At 43.8% G+C, this 21244-nt stretch overlaps 1 protein-coding gene across 2 annotated transcripts in view; it reads left to right on the forward strand.

The window, feature by feature from the left end:
- Nucleotides 1-5585: 5585 nt before the first annotated feature.
- Ncoa5 (nuclear receptor coactivator 5) overlaps nucleotides 5586-21244 on the forward strand; it is a 35492-nt gene continuing 19833 nt past the window's right edge. For both annotated transcript variants that reach the window (XM_042276795.2, XM_006970968.4), the window contains exons 1-2: nucleotides 5586-5723; nucleotides 18295-18361. In XM_042276795.2, the coding sequence (XP_042132729.1) occupies nucleotides 18324-18361 (38 nt within the window). In that variant the 5' untranslated portion in view covers nucleotides 5586-5723; nucleotides 18295-18323. The remainder of the gene's footprint in view (nucleotides 5724-18294; nucleotides 18362-21244) is intronic.

Here is a 21244-nt window from a genome sequence, read left to right on the forward strand (position 1 = left end):
ATGGCAGCTCACAACTGTCTGTAAGTCCCGTTCCAGGAGGCTTGATACCCTCACTCAGACACACATGCAGGCAAGACACCAATGCACATAAAATAAAAATAAATCTTTAAAATGCTTGAGAGAAGCACCTGGCAGAAGGAGGGGTTTATTTTAGGTCACAGTTACTGGGGATTTCAGTCCATCACAGCAGAGGATGCATGATTGCTGTTGAATGGGTGTGGGGTCACACAGGTCCATGGGAAGAAGACAGAGTGCACTTTAAGGATGTCTTAGCCTTTCCAGCCGCAGGGGGACTCAGCCTCTCATGACCGAGACACCCTCCCTTAGTCAGGGGCATTTTCATTGCTGTCCAAATTTACACTTTTAGCAAGTTGATTTCCATATCCCCAAAACATCCTGACTTAGCTTCAAAAGGGACAATGCCAAATGCAAAGTCCGAATTAATGAATATCACAGTGTGCTGGAATTTTCCCAACCAAGTTTGCATAGGCTTTGTACCCTTGGGAAACTCTCAGGCAAGATTCACATAGACAGAGGGCACCAAGAGAAACAAAAGGTGGGTTAAGGCTAGGTGCTAACACTCTGGAGCCAGACCGGGTGCACCTCAGTGGGAATTCTTCCCTCATAAAGGCAGAAGTCAGAGTGTGAGGCTTCTGCTTCTCAGATTTTGGTCAATTAGAACTTGAAGGATCAGGGATAACTCCCCACCTCCATCCAGCCCCTTTCTCCCAAAAGTCTCCATAACCTCCCCATACAGCACCACAGCTGGGGACCCAGTGTTCACACACATGACTTGGGAGAGACATTTCACATATAAACCACCACGCCTCCCTTTATCCCCTCTCCATCTCCTTCCATCTCTCTCTTCTGCCCCTGTCTCTCCTCTGCTTCTGTAGCATGCTTCCTTCTGTAACTCTGCTGGCCACCTCCCTTTATAAAAACCTGTGCAATGACATGGTCCTAGCCAGACAGCCGGGGATATCTCCCACATCAAAAGCAATGGCATCATCCTTGGTACCATGTAGAGAGCTAGACTCACAAATTCCAGAAATGAGAACACGGACATCTTTGGCAGCCATTATCCTGACTACCACAGTCGTACAAAGCCATACTGACATAGGGATATGAGCAGACAGACACCAGACTCTTCCTCACTGGGTGACCCTGCCAAGGAGGCTCCCTAATGGCCGTGAGGCACTTAAAGGTGACCAACCAGCAGTGCCCCTACCCCAGCCCTTTCAACCTGCAACAGAGTTTGCCAAGTAGACAGGGCCTAGTCTCAGCCACTTTGCTTGCAAAGCTTTGCTTCAGGGGACTATTCGCTTTGTTGGGGACTAACCAGGAGCTTCCCATCACTGCAGTGAAGTCCCCTCCACCCCTTCTCCAATGTTCTGGGGGGAACAGGTGACAGTTATGCCACCTGTGATCGGAGTAAGCCACGGAAACCTAAGGACCTTTGCTTTCTAGCAATGGTTCAAAAGCAGCACAAACAGATCCACGGGAAGCCACAAACTACAGTGTCATAACAGGATCGATAGGTGATATGTGTGAGTTAACAAATCCATTATGAGCCAGGCCTGATTCGGAGAACTATACATATGATGCACGCGTGCTATGGCATTTTCATACTTATTTCAGCTGAAGGTAACATGTGATACTCTTACTCCCTGTCTACAGATGAGGTTCAGGAACGGTTGAAGAAGAAGCTCAAGTTTGCCCAGCTGCAGAGCAGAGAGATGCACGTGGGCCATTCTGATCCCATAGCTTGTGTTCTCGTCTACTATGTCTTCACAAATGGTAAATTCTGCCTATAAACCCGAGCCAAGGAATTCAAAAGGATGGAGATCTGTTACTTCCTGGAGTCACCCCATTGTCACCCTAAGGGCAGCACAGGCAGGCAGGCTTGTAGTCTGTGCAGCCAGCTGAGTGAGGCTACTGCTCCTTCTGCCCCAGTCCCCACGGGTTCTCCTCCCCTCTGCCAGAGAGCTCCATGGTCCAGGAATCCCACTAAGGCCAGTGCTAAGGACCGTGGACTGCTTTGACTTCTATTAGCTCCTGCTAGCCCTTGGAGAACTGCACACAAGAGAGATTAATCCCTTTGCCTAGAAAATGTACCTGTATACACACAATGTTCCGGGGCGCTCTGACAACAGGGGATTTAGAAGAAAACACTAGTGATCATCAACATTTTGGTGGCTGATGCACAAAGATCACATGGGCCACAGAAGCAAGGCTTCAGAAGCAAGCACACAGAAACTGACAAATGTTGGCGAGGATGCAAAGAGGCAGGCAGTGCTGATGGGGACGTGCATTAGTACAGCTGTTATAGAAAGCTAGCTAGAGGCTCCTCGGGAAATTAAGGGAACTAGCCTGGGTCCAGCAATACCACTACTAGGCATTTATCTAATGGTACTTGTCTAAAGTGGCAATTCCACAGAGTCTATCTGATAGTCAAAAGGGATTTATTCTGTGTTAACTTACAATAAACATGAGGGAGTGGATCGCAGGATCCAGGAGGGGTGTGGCACGGTCCAACTCGGTTCTCTGGAGAACTCTGCCTTCCACAGCACCAGCATCCAGCATCCAAGACCACAAGATAGCCAAGAGAGAGAGCACGTATGTGTTCCAGGTCTTAAGGGGTCCCCCCTTGGCCACACCCCAGGGGAGGCAGGTACCTAGCAGTTACCTGCTGCCTGGTAGGGGTGGTGCTTCAGGGGTAAAGCACAGACAACCACCCCTGCATCTGTCTCAGTCAGTGTTCCGACAGCAACTCTTAGAAAGGAAAGCATTTAATTGGGGGCTGGCTTACAGTTTCAGAGGTTTAGTCCTTTATCATCATGGTGGGACATGGGGGTGTGTAGGCAGACATGGTGCTGGAGAAGGAGCTGAGAGTTCTACATTTTGATCCACAGGCAACAGGACAGGAGACACACTGGGCTTGGCATGGGCTTTTGAGACCTTGGAGCTCACCCCCAGTGACACACTTCTTCCAACAGGGCCACACCTTCTAATCCTTTCAAAAAGTACCACTCTCTGGTAACCAAGCACTGAGATACAGGAGCCTATGGGGGCCATTCTTAATAAACCATCACAATACTGAAATAAAAGATGCATTTGACATCATCACCAACGTTCATTTTACTCACCAGCCATACTTTGGAGTCCACCAGTGATGAGTTAGAAGGTATACACCAATCTGGTACTCCTTGACTTAGAATTCTTTATCTCAAAGAACAATGTTGCTTATGGTCAAAAGAACACATTTGAGCACAAGGTTACAAAGATTTCATTCTGGGCAGCAATGTCTTAATTATGTTCCTTTTGCTATAATAAAACACCATGACCAAAGCAACACATAAAAGAAATCATTTAGGGTTGGAGGGATGGCTCAGAGGTTAAGAGCAGTGGCTGCTTTTCCAGAGGTCCTGAGTTCAATTCCCAGACACCACATGGTGACTCACAACCATCCATAATGAGATCTGGTGCCCTCTTCTGTCATGTAGGCAGAACACTGTATAGATAATAAACCTTTAAAAAAAGAAACCATTTAAGCCGAGCAGTGGTGATGTATGCACTTGTGCTCCCTAATGGGTTGTGAGCTCCCTGAGGACAAAGATTGTGTCTGTTTTTCCTTTATGCACCTCTAAAATCAAGTGGTTTTGCCTTTGGCTTATGTAGCCCAGGCTGGCCTCCAACTCACTGTGTAGTAGAGGATGGCCATGGCTTTTGATCCTCCTTCCTTCACCTCCTGAGAGCTAGGAGTATAGGCTTGCCAGACCACACCCATTTATGCAGTGCTGGGGTTCATTCCGGGCTTCCTGCATGGTAAGCAAGCATTCTGCCAACTGCACCACATTCCAGCCCATGCTTTAGCTTAATAACCCGATTGGTATGATTCTAACTAAATTTTTGTAATTCAGGATGTATTTTAAATATTTGTTTTTATTTTATGTGCATGAGTGCATTACCTAAATGTATGTCTATGCACCACATGCGTGCCTGGTGCCTGCATAGGCAAGAATCTGGTATTGGATCTCCTGGAAATGGAGTTACAGACAGTTGTGAGCTAACAAGTAGGTGCTAGGAACCCAACTCTATCCTCTGCAAGAGAAGCAAACATTCTCAACTGCTGAGCCATCTCTCTAGCCCCATACCTTAGGAACTATTTTAGAGAAGAAAGGATGAGTGTCTGTGGACTACCTATTTGACAGACTTTGTTTTGATTCTTATCATTTTTTCATTTTAACAACTATTTCACCTGTGTGTAAGGTTAGGTTCTAGCTGAGAATGCCTACTTCCCCCCAGTACATGCCTCCATGTGCAGCTACACACCCTAGTGTGATTTTTTTAAACCCATTCTTTCTACTAGTCTCTACTCTCCAAGAAAACAGAGAAGGGTCTCTATTTGCTAAGAACGGTACCTAGCAAGTAAGTACATAAGTCACAGAGCCTTTTAAAGAATTATTTTATAATTAAAAAGAAAAATTTTGAAACAGGGTCGCCCTTGCTGGCCTGAAACTCCTTATGTATAAGCTGGCCTTAAATGCATAGTGATCTGCCTGCTTCTTTTTGTTTTTTTCTTTTGTTGTTGTTTGTTTGTTTGTTTGTTTGTTTTCCGAGACAGGGTTTCTCTATGTAGCCCTGGCTGTCCTGGAACTCACTCTGTAGACCAGGCTGGCCTGTGAACTCACAGAGATCCGCCTGCCTCTGCCTCCCAAGTGCTGCGACTTTACCTCCAGAACCACCTCACCAGCCAAGTTTTGAGGACTTTGTAGCAGATAATCTACAAACAGCGTGTCAGTAAGCAGTGAACACAGGAGTGGATGTTCAGAGAAACTGGGCCTCTCGATGCTCAAATTCCACAGCTACCATTTTACTTGATCTGTACTGTTCCCAACGAGTAAAGAACGAGACTGAGACCCGACGGCATCTGAGGAGTTCCCTGAGGCGATTCATGAAGCCATAGCTTTAATGGAGAGAATTTACAACTCTGAGCAAATTCCATTCCCTGTGACAAACTCAGGGGAAAAAAAAGCAACATTTTTACATGCTTTATGGTCAACAGTTAACACTGTAGGAAATTCGGTTTTAACCTTGAATATTCCTTAAAGAAATAACTCAAGAAGAACCGCGACTATATCTCTAGGAGTCTTTTGCATCTTGTCAGTGAAACTAATAGGATACACAACCTATTTAAATGTAAATTTAAATACAGCTTTTTTTCTTCGCCTCTCTGCTCTCTTGCGATCAGGTTTGGAAACCGCATATTCTCCAATATGCAGATCTAACAGGTGCTTGCTTGGGTGTACAGGGCTGAAAGTACTGAGGGACTTAAATGTCATATTTGCCCAGTTACCGAGGTGAGGAAGGGCTCTGGAAACAGGGAAAAAGCTGGTCCTCCACAGAGACCCCGTTACTAGGCAACCGCTGGCGTTCCCAACCGCCGTCCCAACGCCACTTGCGCGCCCTCGTCGCCCAGGAGATGGACGCCTCCACTCGGCCCTGCCGTAAACCCGCACGCTCTTTACGTCACTGCCGCGGCCGCCGCTGCGTGCGCGCCCTCTGCCCCCACCTCCACACTCCGCCCCGGCCGCCATTGCCTCGTGCCCGCGCTGGTCGGTTGGTGGCGCCTTTGTCCTACGGCGGGCAGGTGGGCTGAGGCCGAGGCGGGAGCGGCGGGCCTGAGGCCGGGGAGCGGCGGGGAGGCGGCCGCGCTGGTAGCGGTGAGTGCCGGGAAGCGGTGGCCGTCCGCCGACGCGCAGGACTGATGGGCAGGCAGTTGGGGGTGGGGGGGGCCGCCGTGGCGGGAGGGTCCGTTCGACGCGCGGCCGTGGCCTCGTCTCCGGGCGCGCGCGCGCGCGCGCGCGAGCGGCCCGCGCATGCCCGGCGCGGGGCGCGGCTGCCTCCGGCTCCGGTCCGGTCCGGCCCTGGCCGAGCCCAGTTGGCGAGCGACTGTGGGCTGAGGTGGGCAGCGCGGCCCGCGTCGGTCGCACCGCCGCCGAGTCTTCTTTGTAGGACCGAGTACGCCCCTGAGCACCAGTCTGGGGAAGTCGCTCGCCCGGGGAGGGAGGACGGCGGGAGGGGCTCGGCGAGTCCTTGGCGCAGGCGGGATTCGAACCGGGGCCGTGGATACCGGTCTCGGCGGCCGTGTCCCCACGCCGAGCAACCTGGGTGCGCTGTCGCCCTGGGCGCGTTCTCGAGATGTCAACTTGTGGGATATCTCGCCCGCCTTGTGGAAGCGCGCCCTGGGCCCGGAGAACCGGGCGAGAGAAACCATGCCCGAGGTTTGCATGGACGCGGCGCCGGAACCTGCTGGCTTTCCAGGGCCCTAGCACTGGGCCCTTCCCGCTCCACCGTAGCGGGCCAGGGGCTGTGCTTAGGACCAGATCTCCCAGCTTCCGTCCCTCGCGCTGCACCTTTACAGGCCGCCTACCATCTATCTGTACTATTTACCAAATGTTAAATGTTTTTCTTAAAACTGATTCTGACACCCCCCCTCTTAAATACATTTGTTTAAGGCGGAAACTTCAACCTCAAACCGTATAATGGAAAGCTAGTTATTTTCCTAACGCTCATAAAAAAATAAATACCTGTCTATTAAAATAAACATTGTGTCCTTGTTCCTCCTGAAGTTGTGCGCTCCAGGCTTTGGGAACCGCTGCCCTAGGAGTACGGGGTTAATTGTCGTGTTGTGGCTTTCACTGTATATAGATTTTCCCCCCTGCGGCATTCCAGATCCCATTGAAATGCCCTGGGATCTTCGGGATGATAATTCTTGATGTAAAAGGCTGCCATTACTGACTTAGAAGCAGATCCCCAGGAGCTGCAAAAACCATCCCTCAGATACACTGGGTGTGCCTTCTCAGTTTTCTTATAGCGATGTGCTGTGGTAGCCGCCTTGACAGTTCATTGAAGGATGTTTCTGCAAACCCTGATGGGGCTTTTGATAATTGTACATTTACTCTTTTGTGTATCAGTCTGAGTGTGAAAAAGTAACTTTGTATCAACCATTTCAAACAAGGCCCTGGTTTTGACTTGTGGAGATTGGAGATCACTTGACCAGTGGTTAACATGGATGTCTTCCTTTCGGTTTCTTTGTCTCTTCCTTTTAGCTCATCTTTCACCATTCCTACATTCTTTGGGACTCCTGACACGCATACTCTTAACCTAAACGTAGAGACTGCTTTTCCTTATATGTTGTGCTGGCCAGCCCAGCACATTGCAAAGACTAAATGGCAGGCATTTTTCTAGACATCAGCTGGTCCATGCCCCATTAGTTATCTCTTCATAAATGTGTTATTTATAAAATGTGAGAGCAGATTTACTCTAGTTCCTAAAAGGAAACTCAGAAAAGCCTACTTGGGCCATTCCAGATACCCCACCGGACCAAGGGCTATGCAAGACAAGAAGTCTGTGTTCTTCAGGGCTGACCTTGGTATGAATAGAGTAAAACTAAACATAAGGTCATTCATTGTCCTCAAATTTCTAAGCAGCAATCCTGTGCAAAAAAGAAAGGGGAATTTTACTGTACTCAGGAATCCATTTCAGAACTTAGGCAAATAGAGCATCATCTCCTAGTGCTCCAAGCTAAAAATAAACAGCTTTTGGAAAGGCTTTAGAAGTCCCATGAGCAAAGGTTTGCTATGAAACTTCATTTTAAATAACCATTACAGGCATTCCATGTCTGTGGCCTGCAGATGGCAGTGCCTTTATAAGTTTGTTGCTTCTGTAAGAACTGGAATTCATCTGTGCTTTTAAGATTGAAAAAACCTTTTACAAAAAGGTTGCCTTTGGAATACGCCCTTCAGTTTTCTGTTTTGACTCCCCACATGAAAAATATTGTCTCTACTCCTGAACTCACCATTGGCACTTTGTTGCAGCAAGCAGTGCACGTGGTAAACACCACTCGTCTGCTCCTGCAAGTTGTTTGTGAGATGGGTGCATTGGTGTTATTTGTGTTAGGAATTCCCATTTGCATATATGGGAATGAGAGAGAGCTCAGTGAGTTTGAAGATTTCTTGCCCAAGATCACATATTAAGAATTGTGAGAGAGAAAAGTATTGTCAGAGATAAAAGATCTCATAGGCAAAACTAAGCAATGTTGTGTGGCATCCATAGTCTAGGAGTTCTGAGGCCTCTCGGTATATTAACTGTGTGTGTGTGTGTGTGTGTGTGTGTGTGTGTGTGTGTGTGTGTATGTGTAATATATATGTAATGCCCCAGAGATGATGATAGTCTCATCATCTGTCTTCCTTCTGTCTTCCCATGAACTCCTCCAGTTAAGTGTTCCCCCAAAGAATTGTTCTTTCTACTGCATTGCTTCCTGTATACCTTGTGATTTATGAATGATTACCATGTGTCTTTGAGACTAATACTTTAAAGCTCACTGTCAGCTTTGTGTGTGTGTGTTAAAAGATTTGTCCTATGAACAGCATACATGGTGTGTAGACAATTCTGGTTAGAGATAGTTAAAAGAGCAGTGCCCAACAGAAAATGATCATCTTATTACTCTCATTAATAGAAGCTTTAATGATGAAAGGTAAGGGTAAGGCTGTCTAAAGCAATACCAGGGTGACAATTACCTATTTATTCCTCCAGCTTACACAATATAACATACAGTTAGGCTGTCTATTTAGAAGTCTTCCTAAACCCTACTGAAAGAGAAATAACCCTGAAACATAGTGTTAGAAAGAAAAGCTATGACAATGACTAAAACATGGAAACATACAGTCCCTGAAAATAGTCTAAAAAGTATAACCACACTATGACCTCCAAAGGAAACAGGACCGTTCCCACAGGTTCCAGAGGCTTAAGTTAGTAACACACAGTTTTGGGGCTCGCTGGCCCCTGTCATGAAGGGAGTGCAATCTAATGCTTTAATTGACTGAGTTTGTTGTTTTTGAAAGCATGTTAAGTTCATTAGCCCATTCTCTGGCTCATGAAGAGCAAACTCTAATTCTGCAAGCCAGAACTGTCAGTATTGTTTTGCTCCTGGGGTTCTCTTTGAAGTATTTTGTTTTACTACCTAAATGCAAATTTGGGGGGGAAATTACGATGGTTACATACGTACTTTTACATTCACACCACTAAATGTGTGTCAGATCTGAAGTTAAAAAGCAGACATTTGGATCTTGGGAGACATTCCTTGTTAGGAAAAGGCATTCTTCTGAATGTAAGGTAGTAGCTATGGAAAGGTCCACAGACACTCTGAATATTACTCATGTTTCTAGTTTTCAGACTATACTACAACTTAGCAAAAAAAAAAAAAAAAAGCTAAGAAGCAATCTAGTTCACACTGTGAAGCTGAACCATTTTTAGAGTTAAGAGCTTTTGTAAACAAGTGCAAGAATAAAGCAGAAGTTGTCACTATCAGTTCATAATCCTGACTGTGACTAGATTTTCTTTCTGACAGTTGATGTTTGTTATTTCTGTTTGAACAGGTTTAGGGAGACTTGTAAATGGAAGGCCTAACTATGTTATATTGTGTAAGCTGGAGGAATAAATAGGTAACAACAGACTAGTACTTCCCAAATAGTTGAACTAGATTTTAGTTCAATTACTGAATCATGGTCTTAATACTCAGATTCTGTAAACTTAGGACAGGGCCTAGGAATTTGATTTTTAAATGAGCTTTCAGCTGGGGATTCAGCTCAGTGACCCTGGGTTCGGTCCTCAGCTGGGCACGGTGGGGGGGGGGGGTAGAGGGGGGAGCAGTAAATGATCTTTTCAGGGGGTGCTGACACATCATCATTAAAGCAGTGTGACATAGGAAATGGATGTATGTGTGTGATATGTGGGAACATATCTATATATGTGAGAGAAGGCATGGGAAGGTTTTGTTTCATGGACAGAGTTTGGGTTTTGTAAGCTGAAAAAGCTATGAGACTCTCCTGCCTGACTGAGTGTACTCACCCCTGCTCAAGTGCCACTTAGAAAGAAGGAAGGTGGCTCGGGTGAAGCTGGTGCTGGAGCATCTGCCCAGTGTGCTCAAGGTCCTTTGTCCTACCCCAGCACTGGACTAAAAGCTGAGGCGATGGGTTTTTAAGTGATGCTAAGAAAATGAAGAATGGTTGTCTGTTTTCTTTCTGAATAGTGCACTGAACTAATAGACTGTGGCTATTAAGATGTTAGGCAACTGGCTAAAAAGAAGCTTGCTGGCTATTATTATTTTATCAGTTCATTTTATATTCCATTATTAAAAGTAAAATCACGATCTTTTGAAATTTCTCCACTCTTTTTTTCCCACTGTCAAACCAATGGTCCCTATAGAATGCTACTGTAATGGGCAACATTCTGTCCTTTAAATTTTTGAAAACTTTATTATAAGTATATGTGTGATATGTGGGGGTGCACACAAGTCTCAGCATTCATATGGTGGAGAGTGGACAACTCTGTGGAATCAGTTTTCTCCTTCCTTTACATGGGTACTGGGGTTTGAACTCAGGTCACTAGGCTTTCATGGCGGTTGCATTTATCTACAAGCTACCTCCCTGGCAAAGACTGCCTTAAGTTTAAACACTCCTGCCATGATTTTAGGCAATGAAGCGTTGTTAATTTAGCTTCGTTTTGGTAGTTTAGTTCATGTCTTGTACCTAGCAGGTCCTTTTACCATCATTTTTTTCCTTTTTCATAGCGGAGTGTTTTGTGATCTAGATTTAGTCTTAGACTGGCTTTATCTGTCCCGCTCTTCTAAGTGCTAAACATCCTATGGTTTCCTGATGTTGTGTCGTTTGCACTCACATGTGCTGAGTAGTTAGTTCTTTCCTCTTCCCAAGCCACTCTTCCTTCAAGTTCCCCTGTTTGTCTCAGTCAGTCCTTCCTTTCCTCTTCCATAACCTGTCTTTTCCCTGTAAGTACCTTTCTCCTTTATTAAACAGTGAACTCCTGTAAGTAGGGATGTGAGCCTTATCATTTCCACATATCTGACAGCCTAGTACAGGAGGAATTGTTTTTTTTGTTTTTGTTTTTTGTTTTACAAGACAGGGTTTCTCTGTGTAGTCCTGGCTGTCCTGGTACTCCCTCTGTAGCCCAGGCTGGCCTCAAACTCAGAGATCCACCTGCCTCTGCCTCCTGAATGCTGGGATTAAAGGCGTGTGCCACCACCACCCAGCTTATACTATATGAATTTGACAAATGGCAACATGAAATAAATATTCTGTGTGTTAATTATGGACTATCCTTTTCAAGTTCATTGACTTGGTTTCCTAAGAACTAAGCTTCTCTGTTTTGCCTGTTTTAAAGCCGTATTTTAAATTTTCGTAGTCCATGGTTTACTTTAGATTAGCTTATCTTTTTGACTCTCAGTTAGTGAATCTTTTTGTTGATTTGTCTCATTGAATCAACATAGTGAACATAGTAGAATATTCATTTTATCAAGAAGACAGGGCTCAGAGAAATCAAGTGATTTGACTGAATTCCTTAAGTAGGGCTTCGCTCAGATCTGCTGATCCTAGCCAAAAGAAGGAAAGGGGGATCGCGAGGCACAGATAGGCAAAAGCTCAGTGACCTCATTTTGTGGAATCTGAAGCCATCTCACAACAGCAGAGAATGATGGTTACTGCAGGCTATGGGTTGGGGAGATGATGGGCAAGAGGAAAAAATTGCAGTGATGAATGGCAACTTGACTTAGATATTCCACACTGTACATGCATGTATGTACACATGACACATTATGAATATGCATACATCCATACCTTATAACATCACAGTGATGTTATACATGATTACATATGAATATAACTGAGATTTTTCATTTAAATTTCTTGCTTGAGAATTTCATTCATGAGTGCTGTATTTACATTTCCACTCCCTCTCTTTCTCCTCCAATTCCTATGTCCCCATCCCCAACTCCCTTTCAAATTCATGGCCTCCTCTTTTTAAATTTTTATTGTTACATATTATATACTATTATATGTATTATATATTTTATATGCATTATATATACATGTACACAGATATGTGTGCATGTGCGCATGTACATGTATGTAACTACTGAGTCTCTTTAATGTTGCTACTGTGTACATATGTTTAGGGCTAACCACTTAGGATTGGATAGCCTATTAGGCTTGTCCCTGGAGAAAAGTGATTCTGCCTTTCTCTCAGCAGCCATTGATTGCCTAATATGTAACTCTTCATCTAGGGGTGGGTAGGGCCTTGTGGAATGCCCCATCTATTGGTGTGTGAACTGGTGTTGTCATTATACAAATACTGTTTAGACAATGGCACTGTTGAGATTTCATGGGTGCTTCTCCTTGCCATGTCTACAAGACACTGCTTCACAGAAGGTGTCTTGGATCTCTGGCTGTTAACATTGTTTTTCTGTCTCTTCTTCCAGGATGTTTCCTGAGCCTTAGGTATAGGGGTTGTGTTTTAAATGTGTCACTTGGGGTTGGCCATCAGATGGTCCTTTATTTTCTGCATTTTGACCAGCTTGTGGATTTTGTACTAGTCATTTGCAGCAAAAAGAAGCTTTGGAGAGGAGTGAGAGCTATACTTGTGGGTTTTTTAATTTTTTTGATTTGAGCTTCAGAAAATAGAATAAAAAGTCCAGCTGGTGGGGTGGGGGTGACACTGGGGTTAGCTCAGTGGTAGAGTGTTGCCTCCCCTTCACAACAAGATTATGGGTTAAATCCCCAGAGTGCCCAAGCTCTCATGCTCTCTCTTATACACACAAAATTTCACAATTAAAAGAACAGCAAATTAGAGTTAATGTTTTGTTTTGTTTTGTTTTTTTTTTTTTTTTTTTTTGAAACCCTTTGATCCCAATATTTAGGAGTCAGGGGCAGAAGAATTTGTGTTTTTTGTTTTGTTTTGTTTTGTTTTGTTTTTCGAGACAGGGTTTCTCTGTAGCTTTGGAGCCTGTTCTGGAACTCGCTTTGTAGATCAGGCTGGCCTCAAACTCACAGAGATCCGCCTGGCTCTGCCTCCTGAGTGCTGGGATTAAAGGCATGTGCCACCACCGCCTGGCTGAATAGAATTCTGAACTAGAGGCCGAAACAACAAAAATAATTTTTGTCTGAAGAATTGAAATAAAATATCAGTAGCAAAACCCAGAAATATTATAGTTTGAGGTAATGGAAATTGATAGAAGCAGTAATTAAATAAGTAAATCCTACTCCATTGAGTATCTGTGAGGCATTTAAACATTGTATTCAGCATAGACTGGCCTTTTCCAGGTTCCCCTGGGCTATGATCAGTCCTAGTAAGAGTGTTCTAAATGGACACCATGTCTCTGTTAGGGAAGGCTTAGCATGATATTAAAGCACTTTGTGTTGGTTGGTCTTGAATCTGAGTTCCAGATTTGCTTTTTTGTGTGGGGGTGAGAGTGTGTGTACATAATACGCACACGAGTGTGAATGTACATGTGTAGGGATGTCAGAGTAGGACATAGGGTGGTCTCCCCTATTGCCCTCCACCTTAGTGCCTGGAGACAGGGTCTCTCACTGAACTAGAGTGGCTGGCTGCCCTCAGGATCTGCTGTCTCCACCTCACAGACCTGGGATTACAGCCTGGCACAGTGCTTAGCTCTTAATGTGAGAACCCCAAATTCCCAGCCTTCCAGATTTTCATCTAGATAATAGTGTGGCCTAATATAAACCACATGGTTTTTTGTGACCCTCAGATGTCCTCATCTGCAAATTGGAAATCTCCTTTTTTTTTGAGACGTGGTCTCACTGTGTAGTTTCAACTGAAGAGTATGAAAGGATTGGATCAAATCATGCACATGGTGTTCTGTACAGGCTTGGGGACAGAGTGAACACTTCATAAATTCCTCTTTCCAGGACTGTTATGCTGATACAGTTAAAGATAAAATAAATACAGAATGAAGGGGATAAATATGAGGGAATGTGTAGTATTCAGAGTGAATTTAGCTTAAAGTGCTGATTAGAAGAAATGCAACAAGCATGGCATTTTTTTAAATCTCTGGCCTGTGACAGTAAAACTCATTACAGTGTCCCTGATTTACATGTGTTACCAAAGCCATCTTCCTTTAGAAACCCTGTCATTTTTCCTCCCAACTAGGAAATGCAGTAGGTGATATTTACTGTCTTTGTGGGTATAGTTTTCCAAATGATGTCATCTTCATATAATGACAATTCAGTCACTCCTTATTGTTAGTCAGTTTTCAGCTAAACTTTGAGGGAAGTTTTATTTCATTTGGTGGCAGTTATTGGAATTATATGGGCTTCTGGAATCTTTCAACAGTAATAATGGAGCTGTGAACCATTCAAGTCTCATGGTTCACACTGCTGTTATGTCTTAGGCTCATTGTTTTCTCTTGCTGTAGCCTGCTAAGTAGAAAAATCTAGTTGTAAGGTTGTTTTGAAGGGCATGTCTGTGGCTCCATAGTAGAGAGCTTGGTTCACAAGCATGAGGCCCAGTACTGCAGAAACAACAAAACCATTCTCTCTCTTTCTCTATGTATGTATGTATGTAGAGCAAAACAGTTCATGGTGCTATGAGTGCAACACATGTGTTTATAACACTCAAGAGCAGCTGTTGAGCCCTGCCTGGCATATTGGTTTGAAATAAAACTGTAGATTTGGGCCGGGCGGTGGTGGCTCACACCTTTAATCCCAGCACTGGGGAGGCAGAGCAGGCGGATCTCTGTGAGTTCGAGGCCAGCCTGGGCTACAGAGTGAGTTCCAGGACAGCCACCAAAACTACACAGAGAAACCCTGTCTCGAAAAAACAAACAAACAAACAAAAACAAAAAACAAAACAAAACAAAAAAACCTGTAGATTGGAAACTACACACTCTTTGGGAATTCTCCGCCCTATTTCTCTTGTAAAATGGCTTTGCTGCTTCGGTGTGACATGTTTTCTTGATTATTTTTCCAGTTTTTCCTTTTTCTGTAAATCCCATAGTTGGTGTTGGTTTTCTTGACTTAAAATCTTTTAAGAATTGCTTTTAACTTGAAGCTTTCAGAAGACTGCCTGGAAATCACAGATGTTCGGGCCAAGATTATATACCTCCTGGTGATTATGGTAATATTGAATGGCACTCATCTTGCTGATAAAATTATTTAACTATACAAGTAGCATCCAAGCAAAAGTGGAGAAGACACTGAGAGACTTGACTTTGGGTTTTATAAAGGTGTTTGACCAGAATAACGTGTCATAGAAACAGAAAGAAGCCACACTTGTCCCTTTTCTAATCAAAAGAGCCTTCTACCTGTCTTTGGAAAGACTCTCCAATTGCTGCCACCCTCCTATTGACTAGCGTCTATCCGACCGTAATCCCCCATTTCATGTCCAAAAAGCTCTGACTCTTGCTGCTTTTTTTTCTTCTCCTTTAGATTAATGCCATTTTTATTTCCGTGATGCTGACTGTCTAGCTCTCTGAGGAGTCAGGAAGAAAATGATGTGATTAATACAAAAGCTTCTTTAGCAGTAATGGCATGTGCCCTTTCAGAGAGGCTCCCTAAACCTTTGCCTCCAGGGACAGGAGTTGTGTGTGTGCTGGGATTGTGAGGGGCTTGACAGCAGTGTTGGTGATGGTGTCTTCACTACTGTCTGAAAACTCTCCACCTACCCTAACATGGGCAGTTCTCCTGAATGAGAGAGACTCTTAGCTAGAAAATCCCATTTCATTGTCTCTGTCAACCAAGCTGAAAGATTGGTGAAAAGGCAAACACTTGGCACACCACACTGAAAGTGTGTTGGCCTCTAACGTAAAAAAGGAGTTGGTGTTGAGGCTGCAGCCCAGGGCCAGAGAACTTGCCTAGCTAGCTCCACAAAACAAAAGTAGTGCTAGCAGCTCACACCTGTAATCCCAGCACTTGGAAGACTGACCCAGGAGGGCGGTCTTGAATCTGGGACTAGCCTGTCTCAAAGAGGGAAGAAAGGAGGGGAAGGGGGCGGGGAGTCCTCTTTGGTTTTGTTTTTGTTTTTGTTTTTTTGTAGAAGAAACATAAGCCACAACATCCATATATATCATTGCTTTGTATTACTAAAGGAGAAGAGATACTACAAAGCAATTATGATAAAAAATGGCTTAAGTGGTTTTTTTTTTGGGGGGGGGGGGCTTTCCGAGACAGGGTTTCTCTATGTATCTTGGGAGCCTGTCCTAGAACTTACTCTGTAGACCAGGCTATCCTGGAACTCACAGAGATCCGCCTGCCTCTACCTCTGGGATTAAAGGCGTGCACCACCACCGCCTGGCAAATATATAATCTTAAGTGTTCTTTAAATAACCTTTCAATTGTAAAATTGTTTTTAGCAACTTAAACATAAAATATCCCCTTCCTATCTTGAACCAGTTTTGCCTCAAATTTTCACAATATAACTACTTTGATCTGGAAATTCCTCTATGGTAGAGCACTCAGAGACTGGATACAATGTAATACCCTTTCATATGCAGAGGGGAAGGGTAGATTTGACAGAAACTTGCCAGTTAATATAGTACCACCTAAAACATCCCAGCACTGTGGGCTATGCAGCAGGAAGGTCTGAAGTTCAAAGCAACTTGTGCTACAAACAAACAGCACCATTTGTATGCACACACTAGGTGTACCCAGTGATATTATGAGAACTAAGTAAATAGAGGCATATTTCCTCCAAATACTATCTGCTCTGTACTTAAAGGGTATAATGAGCAGGCCAGGTCAGCAAACCCTTGCAAAGCTGAACTTGTTCTTCACAATTATACATTTAAAAAAGAAAATTAGAAAACAGAGATGCTCCGTGGCTAAAGATTCCTTCTTGCCAAGTCTGAGAACCTGAGCTTGCTCTCTGGAACCCATGTAGTGGAAGGAAAGAATTAGGTCCCAAAAGTTGTCCAGCCCTCACACATGCATGCACAATTTTTTTTATGTAATTATTTACTGTGATGCCTGTCATTATATAATGTGTGATTTGGATATTTGTGAACTTAATTGTAAATTACAGAAGCTCCTTCCACAGTATCAAAGCTCTGGCAGCTATTTCTAGTCAAGTCTTACATAGAAAATATATCTTGACTTTAAGTAGAGATTATAGTCTATGTCTTTGTAATTCAGAAGGTAAGGAATGACTTGGGCAGAATAAGTCTCTCTGGCTATATAGATTCATGTTTTCTTCAGTTTTGTCAAAATCATCCTCCAGGTCATAATGTAGAGGCTTCTGATTTAAGTGGAATTACAGATCTTCCTCACTTGAATAAGAACTAAAAAACTGGCAGCTTACAGGGTGAGTGAGGCCTATATGAGACTATTTTAAGTTTTTCATATTGCTGTGGTCTTGCACATGATTGGAATCTGCTTGGGATTTTTTTAATGCATAATTACTTTCTAAAGCATTCTGTTGTCTGAGTGTTTAATACCATTTCAGTCAGTAGCTGTGATCTGTTGCCTGCTTAAATGGGACAGGAGGAGGGAAGCTGCACTGCAGTGGGAGATGGTGTGTTTCAGTTGTCGAGTTTGGAGGTTCTGATCCAGTCATTGGCTTTCTGAGAAGATTTTGAGACATAGATTGGTGTGTTTCTTAAGTACTCGATCACCTCTTAGGACTGGTATTTTGTTTTTAGCAGACCAGGCTTTAGCTGCATGTGTTCATTGGCCTTTCTCTAGCTCTTAAACACTGGTGCCCTCCCCTGTTCATCCCATGGCACATGCCTTCCTCTCTAAAGAAGAGGTGACCAGGAATGGTTTCTCACTCTCATGCACAAAATGTTCATGCTTACCTTAGCTTACAGCTGTGAATGGATCATATTCTTTGATTTTAAAAATTAGTTTCTTACCTACATCTTATTCTGGAAGATTTCCATCCAGTGGAAAGCAATCCAAAATACATTAAAAGACCATGATTCACTGAATAGTGATGTTTTAAGACCATTAATTCTAGCTTCTTTATAACATAAAATAGAATTATTTACCTTTTCTCTCCCTACCCCCCACCCACAAAAATATTGGACTGACAACCACCTTTGCCTCCCTTTGGACAGGGCAATGTTAAGTTTAGGGTTTGACAGGTTATTGATATATTGACATCATTAAACTGACACAAATTATGTTTTAGATATAAAATAGAGGGTCATCTTTTGCTATAAGTCATGACACTGTACACCCTTAACTTAGTAATAAAAACCAAGTTCAATATGTCTCTGAATGGATTTCCTTGTACCAGCTGGTTGCCATTGTAGTTTTTTCTTTTCTTTTCTTTCTTTTTTTTCTTTTTTCTTTTCTTTCTTTTTTCTTTCCTTGTTTGTTTTTTTTGTTTTGTTTTGTTTTTTGGTTGTTGCTTTCATTTAAAATGTGCTGATGATCTTGTTTTTATTCCGTAGCATTGAACAGATGGGTTGATTATTCTTTTCAGATATTAATAAGGCAGCGGAAAGAAGAAATATGAATACGGCTCCATCAAGACCCAGCCCCACACGAAGGTAAAGTACCCTGAAGCAGTGAGTTACCTTGGGAGAGTTGGGCTTTGGGGAGTTAAGCCCAACTTCGCACATCAAGGTTCTTTTCTTCCCCCCCAACAAATAGAAACGCTCAAGCAAACAAGAAGCTTGTGTGAAGGGCCTTTCTACTTTTTAAAATCATGCATCGGGAGATACAGAGGAAGCTTTGGGTTTCCGGTGACAAAACCAGCAAGTTGATCTTGCAGCATGGGCTGCAGGCATTGGAAGAGGATAAACCTCTGTCTGTCTTCCCCAGCTCACGTGTCACTGGGAGCCTTCAGAGCAGGACGAGGGCCCCAGGGGCGTGTTGGTGTGTGCCTGCCTGCTGCACTGCAGCGGGCACCAGAGGTTGACTCTTCGTTGCAAACTGCTGCCGGTCCAGACGTTAATCCAGGTTTGCAGAAAGAGCTGCTTGAGAGATTGCTGCTGTGCCTGTGCTGCAGATTCCGTGTGCTCGAATGTTTGGGTTACTTGTTTGAGGGGAAATAAAAAGGGCAAAACACTCCACTTCTCCAAAGTCTTCCTTTTTCTGAGCTTTCCTGACCATAGAGGGCATTTTCCATATACATGTTCCAGTATAGACCAAAAGGTCATATCCTTGGTGTGTACTCTAAAGATACAAAGGAAGAATTTTGCTGGTGTTCCATTGAGATTGTATACACACTTGGTGGTCCCATAGCAGCTCACAAGTGGGATGCAGTGTATGCACTTTCATGTGGGATGCAGACCAACGTGTTGTGATTCATATCTGCTGTCTCTTGAAGGCTCGGGGGTACTCTGGACCTTTGCTCCTAGGTAAAGTGCCAGATTTCCACAGAACTAAAGCCCACAATAGAGCACATTCCAGGCCAGTGAAATGGCTCAGAGGGAAGAGGTACTTGACACCAACCCAGCAGCTTGAGTTGGATCCCCAGGACCGACACAGTGGAAGGAGAGAGCTGACTGCCATTAAGTCTCCTCTGACCTCCACATGTGTGCGCTGTGGTGCCCTACACAGAGAGAGTAATGTAAGTTTTGTTTTCTTTTTGTTTTTTGAGACAGGATTTTCTCTGTGTAGCCCTGGCTGTCCTGGAATTAGCTATGTAGACCAGGCTGGCCTCAGACTCAGAGATCCACCTGCCTCTACCTCCTAAGTGCTGGGATTGAAGTGTGCACCGCCCCCGCCCCCCAGCTGTTAATGTAATTTTTTAATACAACTACATTTCTACGTGAACTAAGCTCAGTTGTTCAGACAGAACGAACCCTAATATACAGAGGAATTGAGTTCAACACCATAACTGAGGCTATGCCACAGCTGTCACGTGGATGTCCGAGCTGTCTGTTGTCTCCACTGTACATGAAGCACAGCGCATTGTTTTTTCCTTCTAGCCCTTTAATACTTGTGACAGGCTGCAAGTATAGCTCAGTCGGTAAGAGGCTTGCCTAGCACCTCAGTCCTCAGCACCGCATAAACTCTGTGTGGTGGTATATGCCTAATCCCAGCATCTGAGAAGTAGAGGCCAAAGGAGCTCAAGGTCATCATTGGCTATGTAGTGAGTTCATAGTGAGTTCAAGACTGGCCTGGGATACACAAGAGCTTGTTTCAAAAAAAAAAAAAAAAAAAAGAATGATTGTGACTTGCAGGTAAATACTGCATTGGTTGACTTACAGGTATGTGTGAGTAGCCAGCCTATAGGACACAAATCCTTAAAACTTAAAAAATGTCCATGTAATGTCTCCTTCCATCAGGCTGCATCTAACTGTGGTATAGATTTAGGGCAGTCACAGTCCCATCTATTGTTACTCATTGCCTCAAGAAACACGCAGTGGGATAGCCAAGAGTTTGCATCTAATGGTCAGAATTAGGAGGTTTGGGGTCGAAGTTATAATTGCCAATGACTTGAAAGAGGAGACATGATGTGTGTAATTTCTAGAGAGCTCTAGTATGTATTTTTCTCAACTAAGTGGCTTAAATGAGTATAGAATTTATAACTATGAAGGCATTGACTCTACTAGAAAAATTCTCCCCCTGTGATGCTTGTGATCTCCGGATAGAATCAGCTATGGTTTTACAGACTGGAAACAAAAAAAGTATGTACACACACTTTATAGAATGTCATTCTCGTTTGTTATGAATTAAAAGGGCACTTTATATCATCCTAATGATGTTTAGCCAGGTGCTTCTCATATTTCTAGTTGATTATAAATATTCAACTTTGCAGTTTTGGAATCCAGTGTAGCCATTGCCAGGGCACTAAATTAAAGAGATTAACTTCATCCCATCCTAAAATTCAGCTCCATAATGTCATCTCTGAAGGAAGTGTCTTAGTCTTTCTTCTGTTACTATGAAGAGACACTATGACCAAGGCAACTCTTATAAAGAAAGCATTTAACTGGGGGCTGGCTTATATTTTTTGAGGCATAGTCCATTATCATCAGGGCAGGGAGCATGGCAGCCCACATGGCACTGAAGCTACATCCTGGTCCATAGGCTCAGAGACTCTGGACTCTGGGCGTGGCATGGGCTTTTGAAACCTCAAAGCCCACCCCCATGACACCCTTCCTCCAACAAGGCCACATGTCCTAATCCGAATCTTTTCAGATATGTGTCACCACTCCTTGGTGACTAAGCACTCAGATATATGTGCCTAGATATTCATTCTTATTCAAGAGAGGGGCCATTCTTATTCAGACACCACAAGAAGGAATATTTTTTCCTTTTTTAATAATAGTTTCCCACAAGCAAACAAACATATAAACAGCATTAGAGAATCCTTTGATGGTTTCCCTGCCAGATAAACAAACATGCAGAACTAAGCTCCAAACAGATTGAATATAGCTAGGGTGTGGCTTCCTGCACCCACATGGCAGCTCACAACTGTCTGT

The sequence above is a fragment of the Peromyscus maniculatus genome, chromosome 4 (genome assembly GCF_049852395.1).
Source record: "Peromyscus maniculatus bairdii isolate BWxNUB_F1_BW_parent chromosome 4, HU_Pman_BW_mat_3.1, whole genome shotgun sequence".
NCBI classification, from domain to species: domain Eukaryota; kingdom Metazoa; phylum Chordata; class Mammalia; order Rodentia; family Cricetidae; genus Peromyscus; species Peromyscus maniculatus.